Source organism: Uranotaenia lowii, unplaced genomic scaffold, assembly GCF_029784155.1.
Source record: "Uranotaenia lowii strain MFRU-FL unplaced genomic scaffold, ASM2978415v1 HiC_scaffold_35, whole genome shotgun sequence".
NCBI classification, from domain to species: domain Eukaryota; kingdom Metazoa; phylum Arthropoda; class Insecta; order Diptera; family Culicidae; genus Uranotaenia; species Uranotaenia lowii.
Window position 1 is genome coordinate 66,552 of NW_026598256.1, and position 17,467 is coordinate 84,018.

Below are 17,467 nucleotides of genomic sequence, written 5' to 3' on the forward strand. Positions count from 1 at the left end.
ATTTATAGATGCATATTTTTTGGAATACATGATCTTCATTAATTTTTTTTTGTTTCGATTATAGTCGTTTTACCATCTTTATGGCATTCGCGACTTTATCAACGTTGCAGTTGGCGGATCGTAATTGAAAAACTTATCCGGTACAACTGTGTTCGATGTTTACTCTTGGGCTCTAACTCGTGGACATCGGCTCAGGAGACAACAGACTTGCCAACTGAGCTATATCACAATTCTTCATCTTCATTAATATTTCAATATTTAGATATCCTACACTCGTACACAGCATGCTCTGAAGAAGAGACCTCATGAGATTTGATGACTGTGATCGTAATACAGTTCAACATATGTTACTTATTTGTATGTTAACAGCCGAGAAAATACTAAATCAAATCAAATATCGATTTTTCATTTAATGTATTCTATGTTTTGCTAACCAAGCCAGAAAATCAATTTGAAATATTGCTTTTAATCCCATATTATGTTTTTGCTTTTAATCTTTGAAAACCAACATAGCGCTAACGCTTAAATATTATAATTTTTCCTTTTAAGTCTTCTTGACTATGAAATTATTTTATAATTTGTCTAGTACCAAAGCGCTGTATTTGCAAATAATATCATTAAACTAAAGTGTTGTTCACAAAATTTGTGTTGTGTACATAGACATTTTTTTGAAACGAAGGTCCCACAAACGTTAACACTTTCGTTATTAAAAAGTTTTCATAAACCCCAATCATTAAAGCCCTTTAGTATTTTTTTTTATATCGAAGTGTTTGGAATAATTCAACTTGGCGTGCCGCTAGTGTGAAAAGGTAATCACATTATATCATACATTAAAATATTCCATAGAATCGTGACAATAAAATTGTCGTCAAAAAATAGTAAAAGAAAAAGTGGGGAATATAGCTGGAGATTTCTCTAATGGGATTCTGGGTTTGTGATTTTTTTCTAGATGTGATGTTTTTGGACCACCCCACTTGGACACACACACTGAAAATAATTTTCACTTAAAATATAAGTGACCTCTGGATACTCTTAAATGAGCCGACAAGTGAATTGAAAGTGATGGAGCTTGTGGATTGTAGGTGTGTTTTTAGGTCAGTACAATTTTTCTGTGATATTTTATGTATTTAAGCAAACAACTGTGGACCTGCGATTATCGTCTTACCACGCCAACCGCTCAGCCACCGAGAGGAGAGGTTTGAACGGAAACTTCAAATCATTAAGAAGATATCTCGGTTCTTGAGTCTTTAAAGGAGAGTTCAGGTTCCGAGACTATATGAAAAGAGCCTTCAATGGAAAAGGTTTCTTGCATGCCGTGAAGAGCACTAGCGCAACTATGGTCTTTCTCTAAAGGATAATTCAACAAAAATCCGAGGTGGAAACCAAGGTCAGAGGCCCCAGGACGAGTTTAGGGAGTAGGAGGTATACGTGGAGTGTATCGTGAGCTGTCCCATCGTACCCAAGAACCCAGAGTAGCAAACTGGGTTGATTCATCATCTGGGTTACCAACTTATAAAAAAGACACAATCTTCGTACAATTGAATCCAGTTTAATCCATCAATTGTAGAAAATTCCACAATTTTTCGTGCTCTAAGAACAAAAATCTAACCCCACATACACGAAGCGATTCCTATGCCTCCTTTTCCCATTTCGTAAACCAGCTTAACCATGAGTTCGGCTGCACAAAACTCCAGCTTTGGCTGAAACATAGCGATGGTTGCCGAAATTTGTAGAGTTAACTTGATCCAACGAGGTGTAATACGTTTCAAAATTTTTAGAGCAGGGTTCGTGATTGCCTTACAAAGAAATTAAACTGATTAAAGATTCATTAATAAGATCAACTCTTTTAGAGCCTCACCTTAGCGTAGCACTCCCTCTCCTCTTCTTTATCTTCAATCTCGCAACATTTGGTAACCTCATCCAACCAATGTTCGAATGCTGTATCGGTCTCCGTTACAGTTCCGCTGAAATCCTGCACAACTTCCTGTGCCTCGATCCACCTCTTTCGAATGCAACCCACAGTGGTATTCACCACTCCTTGGCCGGCTTCTCGAAACTTGTTCCTCATGCATTCCCTCACCGATTGCCACGAGTACTGGAAGGGAGTTGCCGCAAGATCGACTGCCTTGTTAAGCTGCGTCTGAATACTATCCAATACGCCAGAGACAGCCCAGGAGAAGAAATCCAAGGTACTGTTCAATCTCCCCATCCCGGAAGCCACCAACGATTTCCCGAAAAGTTGGTACTTCGCCAAAATGAGGTCACAAATTAGTTCCAGAGCTCCCACCGGAAACCATCGCTGTTTGGTCAGCAAATGGACAAATTCCCAGGCGTCACTCTTGCCGAACATGGATTTCATCACGTTAGACAGGACTTCCGGCAGCTCGATGGTTCGGTCCCCGAAAATTATCGAGGTTCCACTGATGCTGGGGATTGGAATTGATGGCAAACTGGGGATGATTTGTCGTTTTGACCGGCGAAGTCCCAATCCTGATGGGTCATCCGAGTTGGAGTAGTTACTCCAAAATGGATTGGATGATATAGGCTCCGATGGTATTTGAGATATCTGGAAAGTATAACAATTTCCAAATTATAACCCAGTGTTAAGACGGTTTTTTTTTAAAACTTACTTGCAGGAGCACTAAACAAGCACATAACAAGATCTTCATCGTTATTTCGTTTCAAGTTAGCACAACTAGCTATCACGTTTCTATATAGACTTGGACAACGTGTTTATTATCTGGTTTTATTTATGTTTGTCTTTGCTGGAACATGTGATTTATTACAGTCATCAATTAGAAGCTAGCGCTCCGTGTTTACTTATTTCGATATTTACAATCCGGTAAATAATGATTTGTTTCCGTAGAGATTTTCTTAGTTCTTGGCCAAATTGCAAACGATCAATCAAATCTTTATACTGATTTTTTTTAAATATTTATTTTTTGGCACGCTGATCTACCATAATTAAAAATAACGTACTCTAAGGATTTTCTACACGATTTTTTGCACGGTTTTAACATTTCTTAGGTTTTTTTACAGTTGGGAGAATCTTAGCTTTTTGGCTTGAAAAATGAGTAATGAGACCTGAGAACTGAAACTGATCATGAGACTTGAAATATGTGACATGAGATGGGAGACGTGATACATAAAACATGTGACATGACACTTGACTCAAGCCACTTAGATTAAGATCTGCCATATGAAACGTAAGAAGCGAGACATAAAACGTAAACATTGCGAGAGCTGAGAACTGAAATCTGACCATGAGAATTGTGATTTGTGACATGAGATGTGAGGTGTGACACATGAGACAGGAGACTTGACACTTGACTCAAGCCACTGATATTGAGATCTGACATATGAGACGTAAGAAGCGAGATATAAAACGTGAAAAGAGCGAGAGCTGAGAACTGAAATCTGACCATGAGACTTGAGTTATGTGACATGAGATGTTAGACGTGATACATGAGACAGGAGACATGACACTTGACTCGAGCCACTGAGATTGAGATCTGACATATGAGAGTAAGAAGCGAGACATAAAACGTGAAAAGAGCGAGAGCTGAGAACTGAAATCTGACCATGAGACTTGAGATATGTGACATGAGATGTTAGACGTGATACATGAGACAGGAGACATGACACTTGACTCGAGCCACTGAGATTGAGATCTGACATATGAGAGTAAGAAGCGAGACATAAAACGTGAAAAGAGCGAGAGCTGAGAACTGAAATCTGACCATGAGACTTGAGATATGTGACATAAGATGAGATATGTGCAGGCTTGTAAGTGGTCACCATCGTTTGAATTTTTCCGGAGACAACCACCACACATCGTTCGTGACAATCGTGGAGAGCGCAATCGTTTGATCGGAGAGCAAAAAAATGTCAAATGAAATTTTGATCTTCGTTGTGGTTAGTCGTTTGACTTTCATCCCTTTTGCGTAGATAATCGAGATAATCATTCTACATTGTTCGACCAACACATCCAAACATCACTCGGCGCTGCAGAGTGGCGAATTTTTTTTCAACAGGACGGAGTGAATAGAAAAGATTGCATTCGCTTATTGAGTCTGTAAGTTCTGATGCGTGAAAGAGATAGGCGATGTCGTAAACTGTCGGGAATTATGTTCGTTTGACCATCAAATTATCCCTCTCGTGTACCAAGCCACGAAATTTTGTTCGACAGTCACACAAAGAAGAATGAATGTCGTTTCGTTTGATGGTAGTCGACTGTTCGGCTAGTTTTCGGTCGCATTCGTTTGATGGCACGAACAATGAAACTGATAAAAGCAGGCTGTGCGACTGTCAGAGAAAATGTCGATGGTTTACAAGTCTGGATATGTGACATGAGACAGGCGACATGACACTTGACTCAAGCCACTGAGATTGAGATCTGACATATGAGACGTAAGAAGCGAGACATAAAACGTGAAAAGAGTAAGAGTCGAGAACTGAAATCTGACCATGAGACTTGAGATATGTGACATGAGATGTGAGGTGTGATACATGAGACAGAAGACATGACACTTGTCTAAAGCCACTGAGATTGAGATCTGATATATGAGACATAAGAATCCAGACATAAAACGTGAAAAGAGCGAGAGCTGAGAACTGAAATCTGACCATGAGACTTGAGATATGTGACATAAGATGAGATATGTGACATGAGACAGGCGACATGACACTTGACTCAAGCCACTGAGATTGAGATCTGAAATATTAGACGTGTGAGGTGTGATACATGAGATAGGAGACTTGACACTTGACTCAAGCCACTGAGTTTGAGATCTGACATATGAGGCGTAAGAAGCAAGACATAAAACGTGAAAAGAGCGAGAGCTGAGAACTGAAATCTAACCATGAGACTTGAGATACGTGACATGAGATGTAAGACGTGATACATGAGACAGGATACATGACACTTGATGCAAGCACTGATATTGAGATCTGACATAACTTGAAACGTGAAAAATGAGACGCGAGACGTTAGGAGTGAGACTTGAGATGTGAAACTCAAGATGTTAAACGTGAGACATGAAAATTAACGCATGAGACCGAACCCATTTCTCACATCTTACCTCCAGCTTCCCATGTCTCACGTCTCACTTAGTTTCCATGTAATGTAATTTGTCTTATTGTCTCAAGTTCCAGAGATTCGAAATCAGCACGGTTTTTTTCACATGGCCTTTCGTAATAAACACGGTTTTTAAAGTTTTTTATTTAACTTAGTTAAAAATGATGTTTTTTTTTTAATTTGAACTCTCAGGCTACTTCCGATTACCTTATAAAGATTCTTAAACATCGGTTTTCGAAGAACTGGACCTACTTTTTGGAATGAAATTGAGTTAGTATTAATTTGAAACTTTAGTTCCACTTAATCAATTTTTTAAATAAATTCCGCGTTTGTTTGTGAACCATAACAAAAATGTTTCCTTACTTCATATCTACAAATTCTCTGTATTCCATGTAAAGTAACAAAACCGGATAAATATTCTGTTGGGATTGAATAATTTAATCGTTGAAAAATTACTTAAGATTTTTTTTTTAAATGTTCTGATTACTTTTTGAAAATTTGATTTAAAAATAAATTCAAAGATACTTTCATGCCCACATGCACGAAAACACCTGCTGGGCACCCTGTCCAACTGCCAATGGTATCTTGATCATGAGATCAGCCGTACAGGCGGTCAATAATGGTTGAAAACTATTGACGGTAACGGTTGTCCTCGCAATCTGCTTGACCCAAATCGTCGGAAGCTCCCAGAGGGTAGTCAAAGCTGGGTTTGCAATCGCCTTAGCGTAGCACTTTCGCTCTTCCTCTTCGTCATCGTAGTAGCAACACTCGCTCAGCTGCTCGAACCAGTTGCTAGAGGTGGCATCCGTTGCGTTAACCGTCTGGCTAAAATTACCAACGACTCCTCGAGCCTCAGTCCAACGGTCTCGAATACAGCCTACGGCCTTCGACACAACTCCCGCACCTGCTGCGCGAAATTTTTCCACCATACATTGTCGTGCTTTGGTCCCGAAAATCGTGAATTTGAAGGGTATTGCTGCCATAGCTATAGCATCGTTCAACTGTTTTTCGACCCCGTTTAAGGAATCATGGACCGCGTTCGAGAGGAATTCAAATACGCCATTCAATCTCGCGGTACCCTGAGAAACCAAAGGCTTTCCCACTGTTTCGTACTGAGTTTGTAGATAGTCGGTTACCTGTTCGATATCGAAGGTCGTTATGCCGGGTTGTTTGAGCAGGAGATCCAACAATTCCCAGGGTTCACGTACCCCGGGTAGTGACTTCGTGATGTTGAGCACCGATTCCGGTAGATTGAACTTCCGATCCCCGAAAGCAATTGTCGTTCCACTGATAGTGGGGATCGGAATCTTCGGCATCGGTGGAACTAACGCGTTCGATGGCAGCTGAGGAAGTTCGAAGAGTTGACGCTTTCGACGTCGAGCCGCTGCTGTCGAAGTTGATGTCGAAAGTGTGGTAGCTGTTGTCGAAGTCGTTGTTGAAACGCCGGCTCCGACACTTGGTGTCGTCGTTCGAACGTCAACACCTGGAGTAGATCCGCCATCTTTTATGGTTCCAATGTTTATAACCGTGCCGGTCTGGGTTTGGAACACTCGCACCTCCGTATCGTTGGATGTTAGGGTCACATTTCGGGGAAGGTTGTCTACGTTGAAGGTCACTCCATTGATGGTCAACGAAACGTGGTCAGCGATTCTCGGTTGTCGTCGATTGCCAAACAAATAATTGAACCAGTTAACTTGTTTCGGGGGTTCCTCCGAATTGTGGAAGAATCGTTTGAACGACTCCAGGAACTTTGATGTTGCATCGTTTTGAGAAACCTTGAGAGGAATTAAAAAAAAAAAAATTTTGTTTTAAGACAAAAAACGCAAAACTCACAAACAGCAGAAGCAATAAAACAGGCACAATTTTAGTCATTGCAGCTTCCTTCAGTTGGGAATGGCGTGCTACTGTAGACTTTTATAGATTATCGAAGATAAGTATCTAGTTTCAGTTCAGTTTACACAGTTGGATCGTTGGTTACGATTGTTAGTTCGATCCGGACTTTTCATAGTGGCTAGTATATCGATTTTGATGAATTGAACTGCTCCATCATCACGGTAATTGAAGTTTGCGTAATTATGAAATGTGATATCCATAGCATTAATATGGATTTATCGCACGGGTTCGAGAAAAGCTTGTTTTGAGAAAAACGTGCGGCGAACTACATTAACGCTAATGAAGAGACTGAAATTAACCCATTTAATTTGACTTTTTTCAGCGCCTACTAAAACGTCGAAAATAATATTCGTCAGTAATTCATCTCCTCTCTATTCTACTCGATTATATTCTTCTCTTCTCTGTTACGTTTTCCAATACGCTACTCTATCCTTCTTAACTTTAGTCTTCTCTTCTTAACTCTTTTCTGCCCTACTCTACTCTACTGGACTCTATTCTTCTCTTTACTATTTACTAATTTATTTAACTATATTTTTCTATATTTCTTGTACTCTAATCCATTTCATTCTTCTATGAATTCTACTCGACTCTGCTCATTTATTCCCTATTTAACTCGACTCGATTATTATCTTGTCGAGTCAGGTTGAGTAGAGTAGAGTAGTGTAGAGTAGAGTAGAGTAGAGTAGAGTAGAAAAGAGTAGAGTAGAGTAGAGTAGAGTAGAGAAGAGTAGGGTAAGGTAGAGTAGAGTAGAGTAGAGTCAAGTCGAGTCGAGTCGAGTCAGAGTAGAGAAGAGTCAGAGTAGAGAAGAGTAGATTAGAATAGAGTCGATTCGAGTCGAGTCGAGTAAAGTCGAGTCGAGTGAAGTCGAGTCGAGTCGAGTAGAGAAAAGTCAGAGTAGAGAAGAGTAGAGTAGAATAGAGTCGATTCGAGTCGAGTCGAGTGAAGTCGAGTCGAGTCAGAGTAGAGTAGAGTAGAATAGAGTAGAATAGAGTAAAGGAGGGTAGGGTAGAGTAGAGTAGAGTATGTGTATGTTTATGTTTATTTGGTAACAAATCAACGGATCACATGTTGATCCCAATGATTAAATGGATACAAAACAAAATAATTAAAATTATAAAAAAAAAGTTTACACAAACTACCTTGACCTAAACGCTATTAAAATTTTTCTTCTAAAGGAATCCCTCGATGTACCGAAATCAAAATGTTCAGAGTAACGGTTGAAAGTCTTGATCACGCCGATCAATGCACTATTTGCCCCGTAGTTGTTTTGACGAAGGGGAGTGTAGAGCTGTAAATTCCGGTTCCGTAGTCCTTGAGGTCTGACACTGATGTTGATTGATTCCAATAGCGAAGGGCAGTCAATTTTCGATGTCAGGATATCGGAGACAAACAAGGCCCGTGTGACAGCTCGACGGGCTTGTAGCGTGTCTAGGCTAATGATGTTGCAGCGGTTCTCGTAGCTTGGAAGGTGGAACGGGTCAAACCAGTTCAAATGGCGTAGAGCATATCGCATAAACCGTCGTTGTAGAGCTTCGATCCGATCAGCGCCATTCTGGTAGAAAGGGCTCCAAACTGCCGATGCATATTCCAGGATGGAGCGAACGAGGCTGCAGTAGAGGCTTTTCAAGCAGTATACGTCTCTGAAGTCCTTCGTCACGCGGAAAATTAAGCCTAAACATCGAGAAGCTTTATCCACTATATAGTTTGTATGTGTCTTGAAGTCAAGTTTTGATCAAGAATCACACCTAAATCTTTGATGTGGTTCACACGGGCAATTAAGTGGTACGAAAGGAAATAATCGGCGGAAATGGGATGCCTTTTGCGCGAAAATGTTATGACGGAACATTTATTTCGGTTCAACGCCAGGCAATTGTTGTTGCACCAGGTAGCGAAAAGGTCGAATTGCTTTTGTAGTGCAGCAGTGTCTTCGGGGCCTTTGATTATGTTGAACAATTTCAGATCATCAGCATAGGCGAGTTTGGGTCCGTCGAGCAGTAGAAGAGCGTCATTAAAATAAATAAGGAACACAATCGGTCCTAGATGGCTCCCTTGTGGAACCCCGGTAGTTGCAGGGAATTGTCAGGAATACGAATCCTTAGTTCGAACGGTCAGTTTTCTTCCGATCAGGTAGCTACGGAACCAATTCAATAGGCAACCGCAGATTCCAAGACGTTCGAGTTTTAGTATAGTAGAATAGAGTAAAGGAGGGTACGGTAGGGTAGAGTAGAGTAGAGTAGGGTAGAGTTGATTAGAGTACAATACGGTAGGGTAGGGTAGAGTATAGTCGAGTTGAGTCAGAGTAGAGAAGAGTAGAGTAGAATAGAGTCGAGTCGAGTGAAGTCGAGTCGAGTGAAGTCGAGTCGAGTGAAGTCGAGTCGAGTGAAGTCGAGTCGAGTCAGAGTAGAGTCGAGTCATAGTAGAGTAGAGTAAAGGAGGTTAGGGTTGGGTAGGGTAGGGTAGAGTAGAGTAGAGTATAGTATAGTAGAATAGAGTAAAGGAGGGTACGGTAGGGTAGAGTAGAGTAGGGTAGAGTTGATTAGAGTACAGTACGGTAGGGTAGGGTAGGGTAGAGTAGAGTAGAGAAGAGTAGAGTAGAGTCTTTATCTCTGTTATATTTTCCCAATACGCTACTCTATTTTACCATACTCTACTCTGCTCTTCGTAAATCTATTCTTCCCTACTGCCTTAAACTAACTTATTCAACTCTATTTTTCTCTACTGTATTTCATTCTTCTATGAATTCTATTAGATTCTACTCACTCGACTCTAGAGTAGAATAAGGTAGAGTAGAATAAGGTAGAGTAGAATAAGATAGAGTAGAATAGTATAGAGTAGAGCAGAGCAGGGCAGAGTAGAGCAGAGTAGAGTAGGGTAGAGTAGAGTAGGGTAGGGTAGGGTAGGGTAGGGTAGGGTAGGGTAGGGTAGGGTAGAGTAGAGTAGGGTAGAGTGGGGTAGATTAGAGTAGAGTAGGGTAGAGTACGGTATTGTAGAATAGATTAGAGTAAAAAGTACTTAACTTTATCCACTCTACTAGACTCCCTCCACGCTATTCTTATCAAATCTACTCGATTCGACTCGACTCTTAGAAACATTTCTTTACACGTGCAATTTTTCTTCAGTTCATTTCAGAAGGGGTCATTGGATCCAATAATTCTTTTAAATACATACTTTAAAAAAATGTTCGAAATAAAAAATTTTTGAGAAACTTTTAATTTAACTTTTGCTCCAGAATCGTAAAATGCATTTTTTCTAATTTTCAGTTCTATATAAAGCTCATCGACCAACAAAAACAGTTTAAAAAAAATGAGAAACTGGAAGAGGTTTTTACAATGGCCAATGTAGACAAACGCTGAGATGCGTAATCTAAAAGTTTTAAATATTTTTGAAAGAAAAATAAGATTATAATTTTTGCAAATAAATCAGATGATTATTATGTTATAAAAATAGTGTTATCATAACTCTTCCTTATTATTTCATAACTTCCATAGAAACAATACTCGAAAAAAAGTTAAATTTTGACTTCAAATTGTGGAACTTGAATGAAATTGAGGATAATGAAGTCTTTAGTCAGGAATTCAAATTTGCAACTACAAAAAATTGATCTGGATTTCAGTTTTTATTAAAATATTTCTACATTGTCCTTCAACTACATTGAAAACTTGCAACTAACACCTAAATATAATCTAGTTACAATTTTTTTCACACAATGTTTAACCGTTGTTCAATGTTTATAACCGCTTAAAGATCAATTCTGCTTCTCGCAGTTATTGATCCAGTAGCGAAGTCCCAGGGTTGCGTTGAAGGCATGTGACTCCAGATCGGCCACACAGTCCAGCAACTGAGCCCGAGCCTGCCCGAACTCTAGATCCGCTGCTTCGGTTGCCTGTGCGACGGTCAAATCCAACCGGAATGTTTTCGAGCGTTCCTTGAACAGTACCTGTGTTGAAGAGAGCACTTTGTCAATTCTGTATTCTTTAAAGAAAAATGAGAAATCATGAACTCTTACCGATGAAATGCAAGCGTCCCGGTACAGGTCCTCCAGATCGTCGGCGAAGCTATCCTCCAAGCCGTTGCACTGGTCCAGCTGATCCTCGATGCTTTCGTTGGGGTCAAAGAGTTGACTCAGGTTCCGGCGGGCAGCTTCCCGCAAATTCAGCAGGGTATCGATGCGGCCCCGAAGGCATCCATTTCCGCTACGGCTAACAACTGAATCGACCAGATTGCCCACGTCCAGCTGCCGGTTTAGGCAATCGGCCTGGGTCCCGTTTAAGGTGGCCAGGTTACCACGGACATCTTCGGCGAACGATTTCAGCAATATCTGGGTACCGAACTGTTGCAAGGTGGTAGCGAATTCCTGTGCTTCCGCCAGTCTCTGCTGGAACCATTCAGACTTGGCGGCAACTAGTGTTTCAAGCTCCTTGCGGTACTCTTCGGACAGAGTGTAGATCAGCAGGCTAAGTTGATCCCCATCGGCGGCGCCCGGATTGCTCAACAAGGCGGTCCCGTTGAAGCGAGCTAGATTGATTTGCAGGTTGGAAATCATGGTTCCGTAGTCAGTGAGGCTGGTGTTGGTGTTTTCACGATTGCCAACGTTTACCACGTAATTGGATCCGGAAGCTGAACTACTACTGCTCGACGACGTAGTCGTGGTAGTTGTGGTGCTGGTGAATGGCCACAACCACCAAAAAATGGCGTAACTACCTTCGACGCCGAATGCGATAGCCAACAGGGCAATGAACAAGAACTTAGCTGAAGCCATTATTGTAGATTGTTAACGAGTTAGTCGGTGTTTGATGCTGTTTGTGACTGGGAAGAGAGCTTTTATAGGAGACGCTTTGCCTGATTTCGTATTCAGATCTATTGTTTATCCAACTGGTGACCTTTGCCGGCACGCTCTCTTATTGACAAGCGCAAAATTAGAATTGCTGAATCGGTTGAATCGACGAGGGTCAGCGAAAACAGATGTTCGCTCTGTTTCGTTTGATTAATGGTTCGTCTCATTGGTTGGTAGCGTGATAGGAGAAATTTTATGAACGTGAATAGAAAATCTATCTATGACTAAAATTTTAATCTTTACTTTTATTTATTGCACTCTTTGGATAGTAGTTCCTCCTTATTATATCGGATTTTGGAACAGATAAAACGTTTAAAAACAGGTAGCAATTGAACTTTATTTAAACAAGGGTTTATCGAACTCAGCCAGGATGAGACCAAAAGCTAAAAAGGTCATCTTAAGGTCAATTGTAGTCAATTGTAGGTCGACTAGACTAAACTTAGACGAAACCTAAAGTCGGCTGGTCCTAAGAACGACTCACTGGATCAAAGGTCGATTAGATCAAAGGACAACTAGACAAAAGGTCGACTAAACCATAGGTCGACCAGATCGAAGGTCGACTAGACCAAACATCAACTAAATCAAAGGTCTACTAGATCGACTAGTCCAAAGGTCTATCAGATCAAAGGTCGCTTAGACCAAAGATCTACTAAACCAAGGTCCATCAGTTCAAGGGTCGATTAGACCAACGGGTGGCTAAATCAAAGATCGAGTAGAATAAAAGTCGACTAGTTCAAAGGTAAACTGGAACAAAGATCCTTCAGAGCATAGGTTGACAAGACCAAAGCTCGAATAAACTGAAGGTCGACTAGATCGATTAGACCGAAGATCGAATAGATCAAAAATCGAATAGATCGATGATCGACTAGTCCTAAGGCCTTGCATGCTAAAGTTCAAAGAGTCCGAAATTCCGAAAAACCAGACCAATGGTCGACTAGGTCAAAGGTCGACTAAATCAAAGGAACATTTGACCAAAGTTCGAAGAGATCAAAGATCAATTTGTACAAAGGTCGACCAGACCAAAGGCCGATTATCTCAAAAGTCCAATAGATCAAGGTCGGTTAGGCCAACGGAAGGTTAGTTAGACCAACGATTGACTAAATCAAAGATCCAGAAGATTAAAAGTCGATTCGTTCAAAGGACTGGAACAAAGGTTCAGAGCAAAGGTTTACTAGACCAAATGTCCGAATAAACCAAAGGTCGACTAGACCGAACCTCGACTGGATCGAAGACCGTCTTTATATCGATTTGACAAAATGTGGAATAAACCAAAGAATAAATTCAGAACAACACTCTGAAGAGTAGCTCTTAAATGTATTTTGTGCAGCAAAATTTTAACGAGTGTTGAGAAAAATGTTCTTGGGTTCATAAACGTTTTAAAAGTTTAAAGCATTCTTCGGGTCTATAAACGTTTAAAAGTTTGAAGCATATTTGAAATCTGAAATGGAGACATTAGTTTGCTAACTGAGTAAGAAAAAATCATCAAAATCATCTCGAGTGCGTTGGTTGAGTGAACCACGAAAAGACACATCGATCCCTTCTTTTCTCTTTTCAAGCATTTCCCAAACGAAAGATAAAATTTTCAAACAAGCGAGAGAGAAGCAAAAAAAAACACCAAGACTAGATGATTACTACCATCTTGTGCCATTGAGTCCTGGGACTTGGGACTATCCTGCGATTTTGTTTGGGTTGGTGCTGCGAAAATGTGTTGTGTGTGTTTGCGTGTGGAATCAACAAAAACAAGGACCAGAACACAAACACTTGACGCTCAAGGCGGAAGAAAATCAACTTCTCGTAGGATAGGAAAGTCGACCCAATGCATGGATGAAATGGACGGATGTGATGTGCTTGTGTCTTTTCAACAACGACGACGACCCCGGCGTCATCTTTATGTTGATTAAATTTTCATCCAGCGCGGTGCGTCGCCGGAAAGGGCCCTCACTTCCAAGGAAGATTTTCCAATTTACAGAATGCACTGTACTTCCGTCAAAGATGACACGTCAACGATCAGATGATGGAAAAGCTTTTTACTGGAAGCACAAGAAGGACGTAAGACGTTTCACATGGATGAATAGTTAATTCTATTTTATATGACAACTACCTAAACTGTGAATATGAGTAGACAAAATTTATCCCTGTTCTAAATACGAACCGAATCAAACCAATCAGAACATCTGACAAATTTATATCAACATTCGAAAATAATCCCTACAAAAAACGGGAGGAAAAAGTATCGCGTTTCATTCCCTTTCATAGGCAACGCAATTTGACGATAGTCATTAGCAGGGAGCTCCGGGGGAATGTAAAAAATCGACCCGAGGGCATAGAACGAATCGATGCGACAATAATCCCGTCACACTTTTCCGTGGATTATCATCAGTTATTGCCGTTGTGCTGCGATTTGTGTGTCCCTTCTGATTAGATTAGCTCCAGGTGTCCGGTTTCAGGCATTCGCAATTGCATTAGCCATAAATCCACGATATCGATAATTATGAACACACCTTCTCTAACTATCATTTCAAAATGCGTGAAATGTTTCACAGAAATTTGGCTGCGTTCATTTGTACATTTTGTTTGAAAATTCAAAGGAATCGCTCATTACACCAAATAAAACAATATGGCGTCGACTGTGACAACCTGTCGTTTTGATATCTAGATTGATTTCATGTGGACCTAGGAATGATCCCTAAGGGACATCCATCGGGCAAAGCCTGAAGGATTCTTCTCGACAGTTCTCAATCGATCTAGTTTCCATTTCGGTTGCGTACCACATTTCCCAATTGAAACAAACTTCAGCGTTAAGGATAATCTGTAATTTAAACCATTTTGAATTAAATCAAATTTCTAATTTTCTTCCTAGCTATCGTTGTAAAGCATTGAATTCCTTCGCCAAAAGCAGCACATGTCAACTGTCATTCACCAGTTGTTTCTGGACTCGTTTTATTTTTCTCCGCCTCAAATTCGCCGCCTTCAAATGACACAATTTTCCTCCAGTAAATCAATTACCTGTGAGCGCTTTTCGCACCGACGACGACGACGACAAACCAACGATTTTCAACGGGAGTAATTCGGGACACCCCAGCATTCTTTTGACACCCCAATTATAACGTAAAGTTGCTGCTGCTGGTATTGTCGGAATCATCTGGGGACACATAATTCAATGTCTACCTGGTTGGTTCCGGGGACATCCTCGTTTGTCCTGGTTAGCAATTTCTACATGAACACACATGTTACCGAACCACCAGCATCATCCAGCGCTATTATTATCGTCATTGAAGGCGCCCTCATGCAAATGATTTATGGCACCGTGACAGTTATCCCGGGAGAGCTACCTGTTGTTGTTGTTGTTGTCATAGTCATACACATACCGGTGTGAATTTGGGAGTGTTTGTGTGTTCCACCAACGTCACTGAACCACTCCGATAGAGGATCGTCAGCGTTGTGGCCACGTGGGACAATCCGGAACGAAACGAGAGTAAGAACATGAATGGATTGGGGTCAATCCGGCCGGACTTACCTATAGAGGTGATTTTTTTGAGATTGTTTTTAGAATATGGAAGTCACATACACGGGAGTACAACTAGATAATAAATTTAGAGTCAAACTTTGTATTTTTAAGTTTCGGCATTAAAATATGTCAAAATTGGTCAGAAATATGTTTGATATTTTCAGATATATGATTATGGAAACGTGTGGTATTGTTTTTCACGTAACTTCTTTCTCTATGTTCCTGTTGTCTTTGTGCAAATATTGCACATTGGGCCCGGCCTAGATAAGATGAATAGTTAGTGTATTTTTACTATTCACCGGGATGCTGATAAGATCTGAGCTTCCTATGGTTCCATAGAAAATCACATGGATCGTCATATGGACGATCGACGAGGTAATTGCTATCCAACTGACGTTGATTAGACCTAGAGAGCTCAGGACGAGTTACTCTCGATTCGGTACACGGCGGGTAGAAAAAACGATGGTGCCAAAAATCCTACACTGCAAAAATTCGACACATTAGGGGTATGTGTCTGCCTATATAGATTTTTACAATTTGTCTGCCAATTAAAAAATATGTGCCACACATAGGTTTAGGAAATATTTCAGTGGTATATGTAAAACATGAACATTATTAAACTTCACACATAGGTTTTAAATGTGTGAAATATTCGTTTGTAGCTCGTTTTTGAGTCTACTTTCTGGCTTTTAAAATTGTGCAGACGATGTTTTGTTTAATAAATTCGATTTTTATGCTGATATAATTTATTTCACAAATTAAAACATGATTTTAATAGTTCAACACCTTGACTGCTGTCCATCATCGACGGGTCATCATCTGAGCCGTCCGTTTCAAGCTTTTTTTTCCAGAATCCAAGTCGGAGGTTTGATAATTTTGATCTGAAAGCAGATGATTTCAATAGAAATAGAATCAATCGAATCGATAGAATTAAAAACTCACCTCTGCAAACGATTACCGTCCCAGCGTAGTATCATCTGTGAAAGGCCGTTCGCTACTCCCACAGACGGTAGAATTTTTGAAGTGTTTAAAGCTTAAACAAAAATTGCGTGCTCCTTCGACAGCTTAATTTTTTATCCCAATTGCAGCCATTTTGAATTCGTGAAATCTTTCAAAAATGAAAATCATAAAAGCTATGTGTCAACATATAAATTTAATATTTTATTTATAAATATAATTCAAACATAAATCTTATTTGTATCATATAGCAAATGAATTCAAAGAGCGTATGTGTGATGAAACATAAAATCAAAGTGTCGAGTTGCCAGCCGAAGGGAGAAAAGAATACCGAACAACGGTCGGAGTAGACTGACCCCATCGACAGGAGGCTGTCGAGTAGAGGGCGTCCCACCCCACGATTTGAATACAAAGTTTAGGCAACATCTTCTGCGTAGCGGATGCCGTGGGAACGCCGCCTTCGTGTGTAGGATATTCCACCTTCGAGAAGTATCTGAGTAGTGCGGTTCCCAATGATCGAAGCGGCATGGATAAGACTATACATTCTTCGTAGCGGAAATTGTTCGGAAAGGGTTATTCCACGATCGGTGAATAACTACGGGTAGAGTGGCTCTCGACGCCGGGCAAGCTTCGAGTCGGTGTAGGATGACGTCTTTGTCAGGAATCATCCGAATAGTTTCATTAAGTCCCGCAAGTGTGCTGTGACAGACCAAAGTCTAGGATAAGCTGCTCTCGAACGGCACACGACGGGCAAAGGGTTGCGAACCTCGAATCATGGGGGTAAGAGGTCGTACCTCGAGTTCTAAGAAGAGAGATCAGGCCTTGAGTCGTCAAGAGGAGAGATTTGTGAGGGAACCTCGAGTCGTTGCGAGAAGATGTCGGTTTTCGGGTCGTTAGAGAGTTCAGGCGCCAAGTCTTAAAGAGAAGAGCTATTGCTGAAAGTAGTCTCGTTTATGAGTAATGCCTTGGAGCGCCCTAGCGCGAATAGACCTATTAAAGAATAGTGCTAAACCGTTCGAGGTGAGAATCTCAAGGTCTGTGACCCCAGGTGGACTTTCTGGCGTAGGGGGTACAATCTTACTTGCAATACTGTATCATGAGTCGATCAATTGATCTCATGGACCCAGAGTCGCAACCTGGGAGGACTCACCGTGCCTTGGAATGCAATCCGTAAATTGGATTTAACACCAAAAAATA

The 17,467-nt window shown here is 40.7% G+C and overlaps 2 protein-coding genes across 2 annotated transcripts; both read right to left on the bottom strand.

Moving 5' to 3' along the window:
• Positions 1 to 1,548: 1,548 nt before the first annotated feature.
• Positions 1,549 to 2,757, bottom strand: LOC129759967 (uncharacterized). The gene is made up of 3 exons (XM_055757549.1): positions 2,631 to 2,757; positions 1,859 to 2,566; positions 1,549 to 1,796 (listed from the first exon to the last, which is right to left on the bottom strand). Exons 1-3 carry the CDS (start codon positions 2,667 to 2,669, stop codon positions 1,605 to 1,607), a joined length of 939 nt encoding a protein of 312 aa, XP_055613524.1. The 5' UTR covers positions 2,670 to 2,757; the 3' UTR covers positions 1,549 to 1,604.
• A 2,544-nt stretch (positions 2,758 to 5,301) lies between these two features.
• LOC129759966 (uncharacterized) lies at positions 5,302 to 11,752 on the bottom strand. The gene is made up of 5 exons (XM_055757548.1): positions 10,978 to 11,752; positions 10,734 to 10,908; positions 8,206 to 8,642; positions 6,911 to 6,988; positions 5,302 to 6,852 (listed from the first exon to the last, which is right to left on the bottom strand). The coding sequence occupies exons 1-5, from the start codon at positions 11,728 to 11,730 to the stop codon at positions 5,605 to 5,607; spliced, it is 2,691 nt and encodes an 896-aa protein (XP_055613523.1). The 5' UTR covers positions 11,731 to 11,752; the 3' UTR covers positions 5,302 to 5,604.
• Positions 11,753 to 17,467: the final 5,715 nt, after the last annotated feature.

Bases quoted from the DNA above. Each gene is read 5' to 3' on its own strand.
- LOC129759967 (XM_055757549.1), bottom strand. From the start codon at position 2,669: ATGAAGATCTTGTTATGTGCTTGTTTAGTGCTCCTGCAA. The intron at 2,567-2,630 runs GTAAGTTTTAAA...TATACTTTCCAG, and splicing joins CTTGTTTAGTGCTCCTGCAA to ATATCTCAAATACCATCGGA. The intron at 1,797-1,858 runs GTGAGGCTCTAA...TTTCTTTGTAAG, and splicing joins AGAGGGAGTGCTACGCTAAG to GCAATCACGAACCCTGCTCT.
- LOC129759966 (XM_055757548.1), bottom strand. From the start codon at position 11,730: ATGGCTTCAGCTAAGTTCTTGTTCATTGCCCTGTTGGCTATCGCATTC. The intron at 10,909-10,977 runs GTAAGAGTTCAT...TCTTCAACACAG, and splicing joins GGGACGCTTGCATTTCATCG to GTACTGTTCAAGGAACGCTC. The intron at 6,989-8,205 runs GTGATCAAGACT...AATCTATAAAAG, and splicing joins CAAATAGTGCATTGATCGGC to TCTACAGTAGCACGCCATTC.